The sequence below is a fragment of the Pollachius pollachius genome (genome assembly GCF_949987615.1).
Source record: "Pollachius pollachius genome assembly, chromosome: 7".
In the NCBI taxonomy this organism is placed as follows: Eukaryota; Metazoa; Chordata; class Actinopteri; order Gadiformes; family Gadidae; genus Pollachius; species Pollachius pollachius.
In genome coordinates this window covers 20,422,745-20,444,010 of record NC_136940.1, presented here as the reverse complement: position 1 = coordinate 20,444,010, position 21,266 = coordinate 20,422,745, and the positions used below count along the sequence as shown (strand labels likewise).

The 21,266-nt window shown below is 46.2% G+C and overlaps 1 protein-coding gene across 2 annotated transcripts in view; it reads left to right on the top strand.

Moving 5' to 3' along the window:
- The window catches only part of slc44a5b (solute carrier family 44 member 5b), a 34,918-nt gene that overhangs the window by 9,781 nt on the left and 3,871 nt on the right, over positions 1-21,266 (top strand). The window contains exons 2-21 of one of the 2 annotated variants that reach the window (XM_079739155.1): positions 3,388-3,436; positions 10,412-10,485; positions 12,160-12,244; positions 12,486-12,570; positions 12,719-12,835; positions 13,571-13,631; positions 13,975-14,098; positions 14,297-14,320; positions 15,228-15,311; positions 15,701-15,813; positions 16,353-16,484; positions 16,864-16,963; positions 17,064-17,156; positions 17,521-17,608; positions 18,569-18,831; positions 19,600-19,694; positions 19,891-19,994; positions 20,272-20,345; positions 21,009-21,079; positions 21,175-21,263. In XM_079739155.1, the coding sequence (XP_079595281.1) occupies positions 3,388-3,436; positions 10,412-10,485; positions 12,160-12,244; positions 12,486-12,570; positions 12,719-12,835; positions 13,571-13,631; positions 13,975-14,098; positions 14,297-14,320; positions 15,228-15,311; positions 15,701-15,813; positions 16,353-16,484; positions 16,864-16,963; positions 17,064-17,156; positions 17,521-17,608; positions 18,569-18,831; positions 19,600-19,694; positions 19,891-19,994; positions 20,272-20,345; positions 21,009-21,079; positions 21,175-21,263 (1,925 nt within the window). The remainder of the gene's footprint in view (positions 1-3,387; positions 3,437-10,411; positions 10,486-12,159; positions 12,245-12,485; positions 12,571-12,718; positions 12,836-13,570; positions 13,632-13,974; positions 14,099-14,296; positions 14,321-15,227; positions 15,312-15,700; positions 15,814-16,352; positions 16,485-16,863; positions 16,964-17,063; positions 17,157-17,520; positions 17,609-18,568; positions 18,832-19,599; positions 19,695-19,890; positions 19,995-20,271; positions 20,346-21,008; positions 21,080-21,174; positions 21,264-21,266) is intronic. The other variant, XM_079739156.1, reaches the window with a different exon arrangement.

Genomic DNA, 21,266 nt, shown 5'->3' with positions numbered 1-21,266 from the left:
AAAATATCAATAATTATAACAATATGAATTGTTTTCATATAATATAACAAGTTATATCTAATACCAATGTTAGACATCCTCAACTGTCAGTATTGCTAACTTTACAATTGTTTTATCAGAGTATTTAAATAGCCCAAAACAAAATGTGTTTCCTCACCTAAACCCACTTTTTGTGGTACAAGACTCAAACACGACTCTCACACATACAAACACAAAATGCATAAAAAATACCTCTGTGCTGTTGCCAAAAGAAAGCATTGCCAAAGTTACAGTATTTCCAGCCAGGAAATACCAATCTTGTTTTTCAACGTTGCGTCTTCCACCACAGCAACCCCTTGGTCTCGCAGAGGCTGCGAATGCTGATCCCCAGTGACACGATTGCAAAACATCCCATTTGCCACTTAAAAGTTCTGCACTTCTCCAGTAAAACACCGACAAACAAATGCACGGCTGATGCTCGTTATATTTGCAATGTTTGCAATCACACAAAAAAATAGTATTTCTTTATTCTACTATCATTGCACCAAATGCAAGAAACTATGTGTGTTCCTATCCTGCTGCATAACACATTTTTAAGTAGTTTTTTTTTACTCTCCCCTGTGGGGGGGAAGCCGTTAGCCTAGGATGCTAACAATAGTCGGCCAATCAAACTATTATGCAGAGGCGCTGCTTGCTCTCTCATCTGCTCCTCGTACACACTAGAACTCATTAGTAGATACATTTAGGAACATCGTTGAGCTATCTTCAGCCCCTTTTACACTGCCTGTTCAAGGAGGGAATATGCTGTTTAAAACGTACAAATTCGGCGTGGGGGGGGGGGGGGGGGGGGGGGGGGGGGGCGGGGCGGGGCGGGGCATTGTTGTTCTGCCTTTAAGCCGGAAGCGGAGGCCGTAACAAAGCCGAATGGACATCTGTGTAGAAAGGTGAACCGTTGTTCTGCCAATCTAGGCTACCTATCCAATTGTGGTACCTAGTGGTTCTGCGCATGTGCATGTTGACAATATTGATCCGTGGTGTAGAAGTGGTGTAAAATACACATACTGTACCCCTCAAATCTCAAATTAAGACGTTATAATACAGGGTGAAAATATGCGCCCCATATTCTTACAGTTTGTGTGACTCCTATCCGGGGGAGGGATAAAAAAAACTTAAGAGACAGCCGTGTTTCTCCGACGTATTTCTGATCACAGAAGCAGTGTCAGAAGCTCAGCAAGTCGCAACGTTATGCATCAAAATGTCGTTTACGATGCAATGCAACTTTGCTTGCTCTTAAAGAGTGGTAACCTAGGGAAAGCACCTTAATTCTTGTTAATTGTTTTGAAAGCAATGTTGCCGCCAGTGACGCGTATATTATACACCACAAAGGACGCTGGGGCTGTTGTGTTACACCTCACGCCTCGGATTCCTGAATGTCGGCATGGTATGTAGAAGCACACAGGGGGGCAGGCATGTGTGAAAAAGTGTAAAAAAGCAAAGCCAGCATAATGATAATCCTCTTTGCGGCAATGTCGCATGATCTCTGTATAAAACGGGCCTTTGGTCGAGAATGCTTTTAAACCACTGGAAACATTGTATATCAAATGCAGGACATTTAGGAAATTTGCTGGATGCCACTTCACTATCCTACCCTAAAGGTGACTAAATCTAGCAGTGTAAGAGGAGGTAACCTATGAAGTTGTTAAAGACGGCTTGTGCTGACTGTGCCAGTGGAAACTCACTTTTTGGCAAGTATTTTCCACATGAATGCACACACTGATGCCTTTTTCTTTTTTAAATGCAATTCAATTCCACTACTCATTCGAAAGGAATATTACAGCCCATCATTTGAATGATGCGCTTTGTGGAAGAAAAGGAAAAGAAGATAGTTTTCTTTGTTAACTCTATCCTCCTGTCCATTTTCAAATGGAGACGTGTCGAGCGGCTTTGAAGTGTTCGAGCAGGCTCGCAGTGGGGGCCGGGCAGATGGGTGATGGACCCACTCACTCTGCCCCTCGCTTAGGCCCCAGCTGCTCCAAGATGCAGCACTCCAAGTGTGATGATGAATGTGTCCTTAGCAACGGTCCTCAGCGTCTCGCTGCCGGCTGAAGCACTCACAGACCTGCATGCCTGGAGACACTCATGCTCATGGTGCTGAGCAGGAGCCGTCTTGACCACACACACACACACGTGCCTTTGCACACACACACACACACACACACATGCACCATTGCATGCACATAAACTCACAACTACACACACACTTATCTATGCATGCAGGCACACACACATACATACACTCGCACACTCACACAAACAAGCACATACACACACACAAGAATAGTACAATTTATAGTAAAAGTAAAATAGTAAACGCTGCCACTTTTGGTGAATTTTTTGTCGCCGAATGGACTTGGCGGGAATGAAACTGAGAATCGTTGTGTTCTTGTTCACTGAGAGTGAGCTCCTTTTGTGTACTTAGGGAGCGGCCTCTCTTCCACTGAGCCCACCATGTTGCATCGACAGGTTCTACAGTAGCCCAGGATGGACAATACTCTCTAGAGAGTACATATTTTTTATTTCTTTAGTTGCACACTGCCCCTTTAACCTTTATAATTGTACATTTCCTGTAAACACATGTGCATTTGCGGGCCCAAACACATCACCTTATACAAAGGTATAAGGTTAGCCCTTGGCGCCTGAATGACTGATGAGTTGAATGGTTGAATATGGTTGAATAGGTCAACTAATGGTTGACCCTCAAAGCCTAATGGTTGAATAATGTCTGAATGGTTGACTGATTAGCTATTTATTCTTTGAGGACGGGGTCAACTAGGGTTTCTATATACCCTGACCCAGATACGTTATTTCCCTTTGGAATTATTTATTACAACTTTCTATCCGCAAAAATATCTGTGTTTGCTTTTCAAGGCTGTATTTCAGTAGTCGTTCTTCTGCCCATGGTCGCTTGGAGACTGGCTGGCTGGAAGTTACCTAGTTTGGGGTTGTCTATCCTAGTCAGGGGGGCCAAACAATATATATATTGTATATATATAAACAGTATACCAGGGCTTTCAATCACAGGAAATGGATAGATGACTATAATATGTATGATAAGTGAATCCAAGGGTAAAATAGTGGAATTATGGGCACATAAATGGATGGTCTTTGAAAAGTATTAATTTCATGGAAATCCAATTTCTGTCCTTCATCTTCATCGATGCTCCATCCTGTTTTTTGTTCTTAAGTACCTTTCAGTTGAGTAGACCTCTCAGTTAGCTTTGGCTGTCTGCCCTTCAAGTTTACTAAACTTTGTCTGTGTGTGTGTGTGTGTGTGTGTGTGTGAGTGTGTGTGTCTGTGTGTCTGTGTGTGTGTGGTGTGCGTGTGTGTGTTTCTGCTTTGTGTTTCAGGTGAGCCAAGGAAGTTCGACCCAGCCTTCAGAGGACCCGTTCACAACAGGTACTGCAAACCTTTTTCGCTAAAATCCGTACCTTGAATGAATACCTTCGGCTTTCGAGACAAATTGAAATGCACTGAAGCTCTCTCACACGAGGCAAGACGTTTCAAAGACTCCAGAGTCTATAAAGGCAGATGCCTTTCATCTGTTGAACAAATACAGAAGCTCTTTCTATTTGCCCCTCTATACCCATTTGGAAATTATACAAAAAAAGAAAACGCCTGGATTCGACAATAGTAGTATCATGGGACAAACAAGTTCTGTCCCACTATAATTACTGCTGCAAAACGACATGCTGTGGTCAACTCAATGACTTCCTTCCTTCCTCGGATGATGAGTCTGTCTCTCCTTTTATAGCCAGAAAAACATTCATTTTTCCCCCACCCGGACGTCAGGTTTCTGTGGGCTGCCTCTCGGCTCAGATGGGATTGATGATTTGTCACGCAGTGTTAATAAAGAGTGGGGCTGAGCTCTGCCACCCCTGCCCCGACACACAGATCAATGGCCATCGCTCACTCCGGCGGTGGTTCAGTTAGCCTGGCAGTGACACATGTCATTAACCGGGCAGAACAACCCAAATAGGTGTAGCTCGCAAATCATCATTGAGAGCGAGGGAGAGAGAGAGAGAGGGAGAGATAGAGAGAGAGAGAGAGGGGGGGAGAGATAGAGAGAGTAAGATAGAGAGAGCACTTTGGACAACTCAAATGATAGAGGTGTTTTATGTCATGGTGATTGATGGGTTTATCTCTTTGCAACATGGCGTTGCCGGATCCCTGTTGTTGCTATTCATTTTTAAGTCCCCTCTCTCATGATTCAGATTTTGCTCACATACACACACACACACACACTACACTGGAAAAACTATTTGGTTAACATATGTTTGCAAGCTGCATTTTAGCGACGCTAATTAACTGCTTAATGCTTTAGGGATAATTTTGTGTATTCTTCCATGGTTTCTGATTCTAGCCGTAGAGACAACAACTGATACAGAAAACAACATCACACATGCATGACACCTTTAAGACCGGAAAACCCATACAAGGATAGTGCCATAACAACCACTCCCCTCCTTTCCCCTCCCCTCCCCTCGACTTCTCTCTCTAATAACATGACATCATCATTTTGGTTAGACCCTAATGTAAGTTGTGTATCTCATCTCTTCCCGAGTTTAACAGCATCTTCCCGGGCTGCTGTAAAGTGAGGCTTTTTCTGCTCTCTTGTGTGTCTTTATCCCTGCCCTACACTCCCCCCTTTCATCCAACAACCTCTCTCTCTCCCTCTCTTCTCTCTCTCTCTCTCTCTCTCTCTCTCTCTCTCTCTCTCTCTCTCTCTCTCTCTCTCTCTCTCCCTCTCTCCCTCTCTCTCTCCCTCCGACCGTGGGATGGGGAGGTGCCCCAGCGTACTTTGATGTTCCTGTGGCTCACAGGATCTTTTTTCCTAATGAGTTCTGGGTAGCAGCAGCAGCAGCTCAGCGGTTTGTCTTGTTGATGTTGCTGTTGTTGTTTTTGTTGTTGTTTTGGTGTGAGGCCGCGTGTGCTCTATCCAGCGGCTGTCCAGAGGCGGGGGCCAACAGCGGACGAAGCGAGAGGAGCTCGTGTCAAAGGTTCCAACCGCCGATGCTCTCATACCCGTCAGAGGAAGCTGATGCTGCCGTCGTAAAAAGCAAAAAACTGAAATGCAGAACTAAGTGTGTAGGGGTGTGGGGGTTGGGCTACACATAACACCGCCGTGGCGGCAGTTGGATGAGTAGAGGGGAAGGCCTTGCTTTATCGCAGTATGATCTGTTTTATTGCTTTCTAAAGAGTCGTGGCAGCTGTAAAAAGGCACCCCCATCGCGCTCTGAGAACGGTGCAAAAAAAGATTGCAAGTCGGGCCACCTCTATTCGCTCGGTCAATCTCATCTCCGAGAGTTCCTCCTCACCGGACGACAAGCAACCTGTCCCAGCGACAGAGGCACTGCGGAAGACCCTCCCCCCGTCACCGCCACCTCGAGACGTATGCTCCCGCTAATGCGATCTCACCCTCGACCGGGCCGCTGTGAAACGTGGCCGGCCGTGACCTCGATTCCCTGCAGTTAGTTATCGACCCTGCTGCACATGTTACCTTCTTTATCCACAGCGGCGTACAGGTTTGCTGACACACAAGCAAAAAAAAAAAAAGACAGAAATGGAAGGAAAATAACTTCCTGCCAGGGATGTCAATGAGGCACAGAGCCATGATGGAGGAAGACTCCAGTTTGAGAGATGGTGTCAACTAAAGGTCGCAATAGATTATCCGGGACCCGTATTTATTTCTGTATTTTTCCCGAGGCCCCGTTTTTGCAGTCAGAATGGTGCTTGCCTTTTCTTATGTTTTTCGTTGTGAATGCCCGGGCACACTTGTCTTCTCCCCACCCCCCTCCCCTTCACTTCGTCAGCTCTTTCTCAGCGCTCACCTTTGAATGCTTTGGACGGTTCCCCCCCCCCCCCCCACACGGTTATCCCAGGGGCGTCCACCCCTCACATCACACTCTCTCCCCCTCTGTCCCTCTCTCTCCCTGGGGTTTTATCAGATCATGCATGCCACATCTCCTGCTGGGATTGAGGCTGCCGAAGGATTCAAAGAAAGGGGACTTTCAACTATCGGCATGGCAACTCGTGGCAGCCCCTCCTGCCTTGTCCCAATTTAAATGATGATAAGAAATAGAATGTCCTTGTACACACGCACGCACAAACACGCACACACACACAGACACATACGCAGGCACACACACGTACGCAAACACACACATGACACAAACACGCACACACGCAATCACAAACACACACACGCAGGCATTCACGCTAACGCACCCGCACACACAGTTGTTATCAGTGTGTGAAATACAGGGGGGTCCAGGGGGCTCGACCCCCCCGATTTACCCATGAGACCCCCTGAAAGCCTTAAAAGCAAAATTTGAGGGGGGTCTCAAATTTTGTCCAAAAATATATATATATATATATATACTTTATTGTCACTAATGGTCACTTTAATGTTTTAAACTCACCATGTCCAGTATTCAGAATTCAAAACATTTATTCACAAAAGTGTTATTTTTTGCCAAGCTGAGCCAGCCAGTCCTGTGTGCGTATGCAAATTAGCCATGTTCGCCAAACAGAAGAAAGACGTAATGTTGACAAGTCATACTAAAAACGACAAGCTAGCAAGCGAAAGCTAAACCAGAGTGTATCACTCACACACTTTGGGTCTATTCTAACTTAAGGTAAGAGGCTATCTTTTAAATCTTTGCAGTGATTGTGATGATAGAACTAATTGTTGTGCATAAGATGATTGCGTGCCAGTCTCCGATAGGCTATACCTGGCATTTATTCAGTTGTTGATTGCTCTTCTAAGTGTGCCATATTGGTGCCAATTATTGTTGTGTTTGCATTGTAATGCATAACTTTGCTTCTCCTTGTTATAAAACAACGTGCATCCAAACAACTTTAGCCAATGCAGCCTATAATGTCAGTACTGACATAGGAGGCTGCATTGGCTAAAGTGTTGCTTTACGAATAGGCTACTATAGCTTATCGGATTGTCAAAAATTGTTGTGTGCTTGTGTGTGTTGTCATCTAGGCTATAGACTGATTGCTTGCATCAATGAAATATTTGAATGTCATCGGCCTAATGTTATCGGTATTGCGCAACAATCGGGGGATGGGGACCCCCCCAAATATTGACGGGTATTTCACACACTGGTTGTTATTAATGGGTTCTATACAAATGTACGTATCATTGGCATTGCTTTCATTCAGTCTCTGGAGGACTTTTTCACACTGTCAACGCCCTATCCCCCATCTGACATCTCCCTCTTCCTTCTGTGACAGCAGCGGCTTCACCGCCTGTTTGAGTTACAGTCTGCATCGCGGCTATGTGTCACAATTCCGCAATCTTTACTTTGAACGGAAAGTCGAAGAAAAAGTAGGAATTCAATTCGTCACTCGGGCGGATGCATCACTGCGGTTTATTGCACGCCTGGGTTTGGAAGGGAGACCGCTGCAGTAATCTGTGGAGAGGAAATGGACAACAGGTCATGTATTATCAGGAAAGGTGGATGGGTGGTTGAGTGATATCTCGGGTTTGCAGAACAAATTGGATGTCTAAAGAGATTCCTCGGTTCCGGATGAAATTGGAGATAATGAGGCGTTAGCAGCGAAGACGACTCTAATTGTGAACTGTTTAGACTAGAGTACAATCTTAATCCACTGCAGAAATGTACTCGGCGAAACAAGCTTCAAAGCGGACGCCAGTGCGAGTACTGGGCATCTATTAACTGTAAGGTGCTTCAATTCAAACTGTATTTCCACACTTGTTCTGGGGGTCATTTGTGAAGCCGTGTCTAACGTACAGCCGAGTAGATGCTGTAGTTGTGGCAAGAGGATGTGTTCTAGGCAAGCGTTTGAAAACGGACAACCTGGGTTTATCGCTACCGCACACACACAACAATAGTTTTTGTTTCTAGAACTGCATTGTTGTCTGACCCTACTTTAACAGCTTCTGGCCTGTTTCAAGCACCATTCGCATCTAGTTTTGTACGTGTGTTTGTCTGTGTGTGTGTGTGTGTGTTTGTGTGTTTGTTCGTGTGCGTGTGTGTACGTGTGTGTGTGTATGAATGCCAGCTCTGTCTTCTCATGACCATCTGCTGCTTAATTATGAAATGGTGTTGGGGCTGAACGGCGGCGTATAAGGCGTTGGGATGTGTGAGTGTGTGCGTGTGGGTGTGTGTGTGTGTGTGTGTGTGTGTGTGCATACATGAGTTTGTTTGTGTGTGTGTGTGGGTTTGTGTGTGTGCGTGGGTATGTATGCATGAGTGTGTGTGTGTGTGTGTGTATGTATGCGTGAGTGTGTGTATGTATGCCTGAGTGAGTGTGCCTATGTATGCCTGAGTGTGTGTGTATGTATGCCTGAGTGTGTGTGTATGTATGCCTGAGTGTGTGTGGGTATCTATGTATGCGTGAGTGTGTGTGTGTGTGTGTGTGTGTGTGTGTGTGTGTGTGTGTGTGTGTGAGAGTGCTATCCTCCACACAAACAAAGCAAGGACAAGCTCTCCAAAGGCGCGCGACCGAGGAACGGCGTCCCATCATGTGGACGGGCCTGGACTCCCCCCCCCCCCCCCCCCCCCCCCCCCCCCCGAACCTGACCCGCCCTGACGGGGGGGCTCTCGGACGCGCTGACCGAGCCACATTCCTATTCCACGCTTTTGCTTGCGTGGGGAGTATTTAGCGAATGTGAAAGTGCGAACACGGATGGAGCCGGAAGCTTTGTTCCGGGGGCTTTGTAGCAGGAGAAGTGATAGCGTGGAGAAGTTTAGAGGAGGATTATCAGGGGGCCCGGCTGACAGCCGCCCTCTGCTATGCAACGGGTGAGATGCTGGGGGGTGGGGGGGGTACAAGTGAGGCAGAGGGAGGCTGGCTGTCAGTTTGCCCTGTAGGGACAGTTTAGTCGGGGGGGGGGGGGGGGGGGGGGGGTTGTTTGGTTGTAAATTCAACAGCAGCTCTGGACAGTTTTTCTCCGAAGGCATTGTATACGTCTCAATGTTCGGCCTCGTTGCGCACACTCCGCCCAGGTGTCGAGGCCCCCGTGGGCAGAGCTAAACACGCACCGGTACACCGGAAGGGGAAACTGAGAAATACTGTGTTTTGAATACAATTCCTGTCTGTGAGGAATGCTCCTTATCCCAAGACTTACAGGGCTATATATGTTTGGAGTTGTTCCAATACCGGTACCACTATTGGAAATGTCTCCCATACTACCTGAAATGCAGTATCGGGGAGTATCAGCGAGTACACAAGTCTTTGCGCCGATAAAAAAATATGTAAAAATGATCGGAACATCTACATTTCAGACATCCCTGTCTAGCGTTGTGAAAACTTTCTATTGGTTTGGACAATTTGTCCATCATTCCAAAATGCTGATATTTGGTCAACATATTTGGAAGAAGTGTTTCTTTAGTGGTTGTTCAGCGAAGATACAATTTCTCTATCTGCCGCGCCAAAAACAAGCAGCTCCTTTGAAGGTTGTCACATATCAGCTGATCAGCAAGTCATTTGTGCATGGGAATAACCTCTTCACACACTCACACAAACACATGCATTCTCACACACATACACACCCACACACACACACACACACACACACACACACACACACACAGGGAAATTTCTCATTGGCAGTTCAAGGTTATAGAGACTCACAATACACCCAACAGTAATATGGTAAAGCAGGTCTGATGAGGTTCCCCTTTCCTGGTACGGTTTGAAGGTTTAACTAATATAATGCTCAACCCTCCCTTTCGCACGGCTCCAGTTTAAAAGGTGTTTCAGGTGTGCCAGCTGATCTCAAGAATGCATTTTTGTCGAAGGCCATGAGTTATTGCATCAGATTGGTAAAATACATACATACATTTTTCACAGCTTTGAAAAGGTAAAGGACCATGAAATGTAAAAGTTTGTGCAGAGTATTGTTGGAAAGAAGTAGACAGCCAAAGAAAATACATTTTTATTCAAAAGACCACTGATGAGAGCATGCTTTGGACGGTATTTGATCAGATTTGTGTTTAATCCAGCTCCTTTCATCCAGCTGCAAACCAAAGCTGCTCGCAGCATTGAGTCAGCCTCTGGCGGAGTCTTTATCTCTGATCCATGTGTTAGTCATGCAACCTCAATTTAATTATACCGGTATTTATAACTACTACTAAATTTTAGTAGTCATTTTCACAGATCGTGAATGGAAAGCTTATTCTTATTAAGTGACAGTAGACAGGAGAGTTCGGCGGACCGGCTGTCCCAACCAAAAGGGGGACACCCTGACACCCCAGACCACAGTCTGCTTGTTGCCGTTCTTGAGCAAGATGAAACATATCTAAAAGATAAAATCCCTCTTAAGGCGCTTTGGACCAACGACTACCAAGTCTCACTGTTGGATTTGGATTTGATGAGATACTCCCTTCCTTGCAGGAGCTGTACTGACGTGGTGTGCTGCGTTATCTTCATCATCGGCATCCTCGGCTATATCGCGCTGGGAAGCGTGGGTGAGTTTTCACGCACGCTGTCTTCGTCACACACACACACACACACACACTTCCGCAGACAGCTCCGCTGAGGGTGTGTTGCTTGTTTGTGGAAGAGCAATATGCTGCGTCTTCATCATGTTACCACGACTGATAAAAGAAGGTAACTCGTTGCCAGATAAGATAATGGGAGCTGCAGCTTTTGGATTGGTCATCCATGTTCGAGCGGGGAAGTAGGAGAAAACATTGACCTTGTGTTTTCGCTTCTTGGAACCTTTTTGTAAAGCAGTGCCAGTTATGTAGACGAAACACTTATGTTCACGGACATTGAGAATGTGAGAATGTTTACTATTCATTGTTGGATAATCAATTCATTGTAAAATAAATCTGTGCTAGTTTAAGAAACTCTTAAACTATTTTTTTACGTGGGAGTATCTTTAAGGAAGGGTGTTGAATGGTTCTATGGCTCACTTTGATGTTCTGTGCTTATATCATGTCTGTTATCTTAAATCAGACGGTGGCGGTTCATTGGCCCCTATCTCTCTCAAAACCCCTTGGGAAAAAATTTTCGGAAGATTTCGACACAATACGTTCTCCACTAATAAACCGGGAGAAGGGGCAATCTCGTGAATTAGTTTGAGACACTTCCTCTCTGTTCCCCTCGCTTTCTCTCATCATCTTTTACTTCGGAGATCAAACAGGGACACACACACATGGTTTTCTCAGTTTTGCGAGAGCCCGATCGAGTGTGTAGGCCCAGGAGCCTTTTTTGAAGAAGCATGGCTGCAATTTCTCAGTTTCTTTAAAAAGAACCCACAGGCGTGACTATTGATGTGTCTTCAAATAGACAGGCTTCGCCCTGATCAGCAGGGAAATGATTCCTCTTTTCTGTGTGTGTGTGTGTGTGTGTGTGTGTGTGTGTGTGTGTGTGTGTGTGTGTGTGTGTGTGTGTGTGTGTGTGTGTGTGTGTGTGTGTGTGTGTGTGTGTGTGTGTGTGTGCGTGCGCAATCTTCATTGTTGCCCCAAAGAAGTTGCGAGACGGCCTCTTCATCACCACTATTCTGGGGCACCAAACGCACAATAGCTCATTGACTCGGGGAGGTGGAAAGTCCCAACGCACGTCTTGGTCGGGTTATTCAAACAAATCCCAGGATTCCTCCGTAATTGAATGTCAGAGTTGCGCTCTGCGTCTGCTGCCCAGGGTAGGGCTCTGCAAATGGAGTTGGATTAACACAACCTCCTAGCTGTCCTCTCTATCCTCCCGATCACAATGCAGGCACACACAGTATCCCGCTCCCGTTATAGCTCCGTCGATTTTCGAAACCAAACAAACAAAGAGGACCCCCTCCCTCTCTGCTCCCTCCCTCCCTCTGTTTTTCCACCATTAAAAAGTTGAGCATTTCACGTTCGTATGCACCAATTTGTGTTGGACAACACAAAGACACAGCTTTTAGAGTGTACGTCAATGGCTAATTGCCAATTGTGTGGACTGTACCAACTGCACACAATGCTGCAGAGAATGAATCGCCTTCTCAAAAAAAATCGCTTTACCAAAAAACAAGTACTATTGTTTGCTCTAGTTTACTTTTTCCAAGATACGACCCATCTCGTGTATAGATTTGTATTAAAGATGCTATTGATATCGATTTAAGATCCCTAGCTATGTGGTTTGAGATAAATGCGTCGGTTTTCCAGCCTGGATCCATGGAGACCCGCGGAAGGTGGTCTTCCCGACCGACAGCCACGGACAGTTCTGCGGCCAGCAGGGGACCAACAATGCGTGAGTTCTGAGAAGTGTTTTTAAAAGGCAGAGCCCTGCTTTAAATACAATGCTGGTTGGAAGCTCTCCACTGCGCCGTTTGATGCCAATGACAAAGAGAATGAGAAGAATGCATGAATATATTTCATGCATCAAAGGGTTGCTTCTGCGTTTTCCTCAGAGTAGGCGGTTTTTAAGAGCAGCTTCTAATTGTTCCATCCATCCCTGCTTGGTCATGCCTTCCCCCCCGCGCACCGGACAGAAACAAAGCCATATTATTCTACTTCAACATCCTGCGGTGTGCCAGCCCTTCTGTCCTCATCAACCTCCAGTGCCCCACCACACAGGTAAGAGATCCTACAGAAGCACCCATAGGGACAGCTTCTCTCACCCTTCTGCTCACCTTTCGTGAGAGTTTGTTGGGATCCTGTTGGGAGGCATATGCTGACTTGCTGTCCTTTGTGTTTTTGCTTTTGGTTTTTTCCCGTCTCCCAGCTCTGTGTTTCAAAGTGCCCAGACAGATTTGCAACGTACCGGGAGATGAAACGCAACTACAAAAACTGGGAATACTACAAGCAGTTCTGCAGGCCAGGCTTCGATAATCCTGACAAGGTGAGGGGTTGCCCAGAGTGCCACTGGCAGGCCTTCATAAACACTTTTCACCATAAACGGGGTTCAACAAGAAGACGTCAAATGTGTCATAAATATTTGGCCAGTTAAGCCCTTTGAGACTGTAAGGGTGATTGGCTATCCAAAATAAAAAAATTGAATTGAATTGAAATGTAAAATAAAAACGTAGTTCTACTCTCAGCTAGAGTGCGAATGGATTCGAAAGGGTGTTTTATCTTATATCTGACAGGAAGTGGTTGCCGATTCAACTCACAGTTACGAGCCCCGTGACGTTGTCGTTTATTAGTCAGCCGTGTTTTTTAGGACAGTGTGAGAACACACAGGATTTGTGTGTGTGTGTTTGTGCGTCAGCTGAAATCACCAGCTGACACATTCACCCGACTGATTCATTGATTTGATTTGATGTATTTACCGCCCCTGTCACACCTCATGCCCCTTGAGCTGGGCTACACAACTGAATGCAGTGTGGCGGTGGGTGGTAATAATGATAACAATAATAGTATGTTTATTTTATATAGCGCCTTTCTCATACTAATGGTCGCTTTACAATGCCATGGGCACACACAGAGCAGGAAAGCACAACACAAAGTTCAACAACAGAAATATAGATCAAATAAAAATAAATAATATATATAGAGGGTAGCTTGAGGTACACACTTGGTTGAACTGACGTGGTTTTCTCTCACCTACCCGCGCCCCCCTCTTCTCTGTGTTCAGCCCGTGGATCAGGTGCTGCGAGACGAAGACTGCCCGTCCATGATCGTCCCTAGCAGACCATGTAAGGGACCCTCTGGATTTAGCGGGACACCATTTTGGGGAGGGGGGGGGGGGGGGAGGGCACCCGGGGTGGCACCCTGGGTGGGGGGTTCCCATCTTGGAGGGTCAACTCTGGGGGGGATCCCCTCGGGGGGGGGGGGACACCGTGGGCGACACCTCAGGGGGGGCTGCCCTTTGGGAGGGGCGCCTTGGTGGGGTGACACCCTGGGGCGGGGGCATCTCTAGGAGGGGGACTCCATGGGGGGAGGGACAACCTGGGGGGTTCACCTCTTGGGGGGTCACTCCGGGGGGGGTTACCTGTGTCTATTGGCTGACGTTCCGGGGTTCATCTCCTGTGTCTCCAGTCCTCCAGCGGTGCTTCCCTGACTTCATCACGAGGAACGGCACCTTAACGGTCCGCAATCAGCGGAGCTTCCAAGACGGCGACGGCGTGACCAGGAGCGTCGCCGACCTCCGGGACGCAGCAAAGTAAGCGAATGTCGGTTTGGTCGAGCGAGGAGTTGCAGGACAGGAGAGTGACACTATGCTAGAGACTGCCAAACCGAGTTCATTCACTGAGGCGCGACGATGAAATTCATTCAATGCCAACCCTCATGCTGCAAAAGAAAGTGCTTGTGTAATAAAACAAAATGTTTCAAAGTCTTCCACACCCCCCCCTTCTCCCAGGGACGTCTGGACAACTGTCTCAGGGTAGGAGAATATATTAAAACGATGCTTTTCTCCTGTACCCCCCGAAGCCTACTGACTAACTCCCCGCCGGGGTGTGCTGTTCCATCACGAAATCTCCTTCTCTTTTCCAACTGTCACAGGGGAAAAGAAAAAAAAGCGATTTCAGCCCCAACACAATTGTCCAACAAAAAATGCCATCCTCCTCGAAGCATCCTCATTCTTCAGCTACAAGGCGATAGGTTTCCCCCTGGTGTTGAGTCAGGGGATTTCTTTATTAACTGAAATCTCGTAACAATGTGTTGGGCTGGCTGTTGTGGTTGGGAACGGCTGTCTGGGAATGTGTGTACAGAGAGTGTTCCCTCCCTTACCGTGCGTAACACTCTGCCCGTCCGGTATTGCTTGCTGGAGCTTTAATAATGCTGCTCTACTGTGACTCATTATCTAGGGTCGTTTTACAACTTACAGTCCCTTGTAAGCCATACTGAACCCAGCCTCTGGTTGCCCACACTATCCAAAGCATTGTAAGCTTCTTTTTTTCGTTTTATTATCTTTGCTTCGTCATGTGCCTAAAGAGCAAAGATAAATAAAAATGTGTCACAATGTTTTAGCATAAGGCTACTGCTCTGCTCAATGCCAGCAAACGCTTTTTAAATGTCAACGTCTGTGACTTTGTTCATATGAAATTCATTGTGTCCTCATCCCTTCTCTTCCCCCTCTCTCCGTCTCCCTCTTCCTCCCTTGATCTCTTTCTTTCTTTCTTTCTTTCTTTCTTTCTTTCTTTCAATCCATCTCTCCCTCTCTGTCTCTCTCTATCAATCTGTCTCTGTCTCACTGTTTCTCTCTCTCCCTCTCTCTCTCTCTCTCTCTCTCTCTCTATCTATCTCTGTGTCTCTCTATCGCTCTCTCTCTTAACTCCAATCCTTCACAGTGGTATCGCTAGTCTGCTGGATGCCAAAGAGGTTGGCATGAAGATCTTTGAAGATTATGCCAGTTCCTGGTACTGGATCCTCATGTAAGTGCAGGACAGGTGACATGCTGGGAAAACACACTCTTGTGCTCTGGCATGAGGCAGACACTGAGTCCGGATTGCTTTAGAAAGCCTTTGGGGAAAAAACGAAATGAGCAATAAGCCTTGTCAGATTCACTGAGAGCACATGTTGTGTATAAATACATGTTCTATTCATTTTTATTATAACTTTCTGCTGTGGCACTCATCTCCCGTCCCGGGATTCTTGTTTTATGATATGTGTTCTAACCGCCAGTGTGATGTGAGTGACCTCAGGATTTGTAATGACAACAGAGGCGTGTGTGTGTGTGTGTGTGTGTGTGTGTGTGTGTGTGTGTGTGTGTGTGTGTGTGTGTGTGTGTGTGTGGGGGGGGGGGGGGGGGGGGGGGTTTCAGTGGGCTGGTGATCACCATGGTGGTTAGCCTTCTCTTCATCCTGCTGCTGCGGTTCACCGCGGGCGTGCTGCTGTGGCTCGTTATCTTCGGGGTCCTCACCGCTCTGAGTTACGGTGAGTGCCGTATTACCCATAGTTCCCGGCTGGGAGAGGACACTCACTGCACGTACTTTATAAGGAAGGAGGGGAGTAGGTGTAGGGGGGATGGGGGTCGGGGGGGTGGCTAAATATAGATATGTGCGTGGGTGATGTCGGCAACAACTTTTTCAACGAGAACCTCCCTCAGCTCTCGCTATTGATACATAGTTGTCATGGAAAAACTTGAAACAAAAAAAAAAATATTGGTATCTCTCTTCACACCTTTCTCTCCCTCCATCCCTCTCTCTCTCTCTGTCTCACTTTCCCTCGATATCTCTCTCTCTCTCTTTCTTTCACTTTCCCTCTCTCTCTCTCTCTCACTTTCCCTCCATCTCTCTCTCTCTTTCTTTCACTTTCCCTCCATCTCTCTCCCTCTCTCTCTCTCTCTCTCTCTATCTCTCTCTCTCGCTCCACGTCGCTCTCCCTCTACCGTGTGTGCATGTATTTTGTTCTAGCTGTTAATCTCCTCCTCCTGTTTCTCCCCTTTCTCACCTGCCCCCCCTCCCCCCTCCCAGGTATCTGGCACTGTTACTGGGAGTTCAGCTCGTTGCGAGGGAACTCTGGTGCTGATGTCGCCCTCTCCCAGATCGGTTTCCAGGCAGACTTCAGCATTTACCTGCAGCTCAGTCAGACCTGGCTCGTCTTCAGTACGTGGCTGTCGACCAATCGACAATCGTTTTTTTGTTGTTGAATAATGGAATAACACGCACACACACTGGAAGGTGTATACACAAAGTGTGGAAGCTCTGCTGGTAGAGTAGGTCTCATCGACACTGAAGGCTTTTGTATTCCTGTATTAAGCAGAGTATTGTAATTAGTAGAGCACCTTGGGCTGTAGAAACATTTATTAATTACATTAGGGAAATGTCTATACTTTTATTGTTTTATTACAAACTTTAAATGTAATGGTGGAAAGCTATTATAAACAGGGTAACAGTTAACACACATTGTCCCTGCTTTCAGGTCAGTAGTGTCAGTGTCCGCATATTTTCCACATAATAACATTTATCTACATTTAATTTGCAGTGATCTCTCTCTCTGTAATTGAGGCCATCATTATCATCATCCTGATATTCCTGAGGAACAGAATACGCATCGCTATTGCACTTCTAAAAGAGGGGAGCAGGTTAGTAACACACACACACACACACACACACACACACACACGGTAGGTGCTTATCTACAGATATTGAAAATGTTTTCTAACTCGTGTCTTTTGATTCTAGGGCTATCGGCTACATCATGTCCACTCTTTTCTACCCAATTATCACCTTTTTCCTTCTGGCGATCTGCATAGCCTACTGGGCCATGACAGCTGTGTATCCTTCTGACTTTAAACATGTTCACATGCAGAAACCCATCTTCTGTATGTATGTCTCTGTTATTGCGAAGTGGCTATGGTCGACTCAGAACTTATTCATATCTTTACGATTGTGTTAGTTGAACACCAGAAAACGGATAGAGGTCACGGTATCATTGCGAGTTTCAAGAGCAACTTAAAAACGGACCACCAAGGTGCAGGGACAGCACTCCCTAGAGGGAATTTGGTGTATTGCAGTTCATAGCCGTCCACAATTGACTTATACGAGACGTACAGTGAACAGTGTTTTACATTTACCCAATGGTTCTTGTGGTTGACTGCTTTCTTTGTTAAGGCTTGGTCCTTGACTGTTGAACCCCTAGCTTCTTGTCATCGTCGGGTGATGCTGTCTACAAGGTCATGTCCACGCAGTCCAAATGCGTCCACGCCAACCAGACATGTGACCCAGAGGTGAGAGGCCGGCCTATAAAATATCTCTATCTCTATCGCGCTGATCATGAGCGGAATATTCCAGCGGAACATTCCAGTGGATCATTCCGTATGCCAGCATTACGTATTGGATGGATTGATTGATTTACTTGATTACATTCAGAGCATTTCCCACGGGCTCTTTGCCATGCTCAGTGTTCTGGTTCAGCAAATCAAATTCAAATGGTTTCAGGTTCCTGCGTGGCAACAGCTTCTTGTGGCTAGGAGACATTTCTCGCAGGAACTGGCAGTGATGTAAAATAATGATTCATGTGCTATTTTTGTATATTCATGTGTGTGTGTGTTGGATCGGAGCCATATATGATGCTATATTTTAAGCTAGGGACATTTGTTTGACGAAGAGGCTTATTGAGTTATCTAGCTAGCTCCCCTGTGCACCTCACTACTTGTAAAGAAAAAAAAATTACAAATGATGTGACCACACTCACAAATACAGAATTAAGTAATTCAACAGGTCTTTTAGTAGGAAGCACTTATTATCTCAAGCAAGTCACTTTTCTTGCCAAGGGTGGAATATGTTTTGGGGTTATTTTGGATTATCTCCAGGGCAATTTGGTCAACTGTTCGGCCATACTTAATTTTTCTGTGCTAAATGACATACCAACATTCAATGACTCCAATGTAAATAACAAATGGACCGCCTTGCAAACACAGTAAAATAGAGAGTTTAACTCTTTTAAGGGGGGCATTAAATAGTCCCTGTCATCTCAATTGCTGGCGCAATTTAAAATATTGTAGGGTCAAAATCCCCCCAGCCCCCTGTTTATCACTGACCCTACACTTTACCTCACTGCACTGCACTGCATAGCATCTCACTGCAACTCACCTGACTGCACCGCGGTTCATCTCACTGCACGGTCTCCGTACGACAGCTCCCTCCCAACGCTCTCTCTGTGTCTCCTGTCTGGTGTCTCCCTCCAGACCTTCAGCCAGAGCAGCCTGCCCGTTGCCTGCCAGGGCTCCCAGTGTGCGTTCGCCTTCTACGGGGGGGAGAGCCTGTACCACCGCTACATCCTGCTGCTGCAGCTCTGCAACCTCTTCCTGTTCCTGTGGCTGGTCAACTTCACCATCGCCCTGGGCCAGTGCACGCTGGCCGGGGCCTTCGCCTCCTACTACTGGGCCCTGAAGAAGCCCCAGGACATCCCCCCTTTCCCGCTCTTCTCCTCCTTCGGCAGGGCCATCAGGTGACGCATGCACCCACACACACACATACACACACAAAGATACTGCAGGTTGCTTCCTGCTCCGATAAACTACAGAAAAAGCGTTGCATGTGAAAGCTTACATTGTAATGCACCTCTTTGATGCATTTACATTAAGCAGAAGCTTTCATAGAAAGCCGCTAATGCACACATTCACACACCGACGGCGGAGTCAACCATGCAAGGCGACAAGGGAGCAATTGGGGTCGGGTGTCTTGCTCCGGGACACCTCGACACTTCAGGGATGGAACTAGCAACCTTTCGGTTACCAACCAACACGCTCTACCTCCTGAACTAAGCCAACCTCCCCTCTTTCTGATTCAGATTCTGTGTGAGCGAAAGGCAGATTGAAACAAGGACTTTACTCTGTAGTTTACTTTAATGTAGATGGACCTGCAGTAAGTTCAGGTACAAAGGAGCAGGTAGATGGATTAGGCATTTTTGCCCATGGAGGCCTACAGAATCCCCCAATGTCTGCATCCTACCTTGGACGTTGGGGATCAAACCAAGTATCTTTGGGCCTCGTAGTCGAACACCTTATTCGCTTTACAGCCCTGCACCTCAATTAGAAACAGTACAAAGAGAAATTAGGACTCACACATACACACACACGTACACACAGTGGTTTTGTGTTTGTGTGCGGTGCTGGTTTGTGATTGCATGGTTTCAATTAATCCCATAGAAATAGCAATCATAATTCATCACATTCAAATTCTGTATTACTAATTGTATGTTATTGCGTCTTTACAGGTACCATACAGGTTCCTTGGCCTTTGGTGCATTGATACTGGCTGTGGTGCAGTTTTTCAGAATTGGGCTGGAGTATCTTGACCATAAACTTAAAGGTACAGCATGATGTCTTCCATCAAGACTTACAGTGCCTTTGTACAGCTAAGCAAATGTAGCAGTTGTGTATTCATGGTTAAAAAAAAAATATATATAAATATATATATTTAGTAAACATAGTGGAATTTCTGGACCTGACGCACGATGCATGAGAAGGTAATGATGATGATGATGATGTTGTTTTTTTTACCTTAGGTTCCCATAATGCATTTACCCGATTCCTGCTCTGTTGCCTGAAATGCTGCCTTTGGTGCCTGGAGCGCTTTATCAAGTTTATGAACAGGAACGCATACATCATGGTAATGTAACAGAGGGACATTATCAGTATTAATACATTTCAACCTGCAGTGTGCAGTCCTTTTCACCACAGCCATCACTTTGGTTCAAAACCGATATAATTAATCCCAGAGTTCAATCAATCACGGTTGGTGGCGGTTTTTGTTCGGGGAATTGCTGCAGCTGAAAGTGACTCAGTGCAGGTCTAACACACTGATATTCTGGCTCCCCATGATATCACGTTTTCCAAAGGAAGTAAATGTGATCTCAATTTGGTGCTCATATTTCTCTCGGTGATAGATAGCGATATACGGGAAGAACTTCTGCACGTCAGCCAAGGACGCCCTCTTCCTGTTGATGAGGAACGTTGTGAGGTACTGATTTTGTGCTTTCCTTCACATGATCCACTTTATACCGCAGAACTACCATTAAAGATCTCCTATTATACTACTTTTCTGGTCTTAATTTCTTATTAATGACTCCTATAGAGCAACCTGACATGAATCACAGCACAAAAAATGATGTTGATTTTCGGGAAACTCTTCCTCTCATTTGGGCGCTTTCAGCGTTCTCTGTCAACACTCAGCTTCGTCCTTCTCCGCCCCCTCGCCCCCCTCCTGCCAACCCCACTCCTTTTTCCTTTGTACACATAAACCGACAAGAATCCCTCCTTCAAATGTCCCTAGCTATAAATGCTTTAAAACAAATTACAAGCAACAGTTACGCCAAAGATGTCTAATTAAAAGAGGATGAACCGATTTGGTGTTTATTTTTAAGATACACCCCCACCACCGCCTGGTGTGTGTGTGTGTGTGTGTGTGTGTGTGTGTGTGTGTGTGTGTGTGTGTGTGTGTGTGTGTGTGTGTGTGTGTGTGTGTGTGTGTGTGTGTGTGTGTGTGTGTGTGTGTGTGTGTGTGTCTGTGCATGTGTGTCTTCATCCATCTGTGAGTCCCTTCTGTCTGTTTGATCGGCACTCTTCTTCTGTCCTCTGGGCGTCTGGCTCCACTCGGCTTCTTCTTCGGTGGTGTCCTCTGCAGGGTGGCGGTTCTGGACAAGGTGACGGACTTCCTGCTCTTCTTGGGCAAACTGCTTATTTCAGGGAGTGTTGGTAAGTGTTTTTCCTATTGTTGGTGTGGGATGGAAAGTGATGGGGTGTGTTGATGAAACTCTTTGCATGGGCCTTAAAATGTTTCCTTCCCCTAGGTGTTCTGGCATTTTTCTTCTTTACCCGTAAAATACCAGTCATTCAAGAGGAGGTGCCGTCTCTTAATTATTACTGGGTCCCTCTGCTGGTA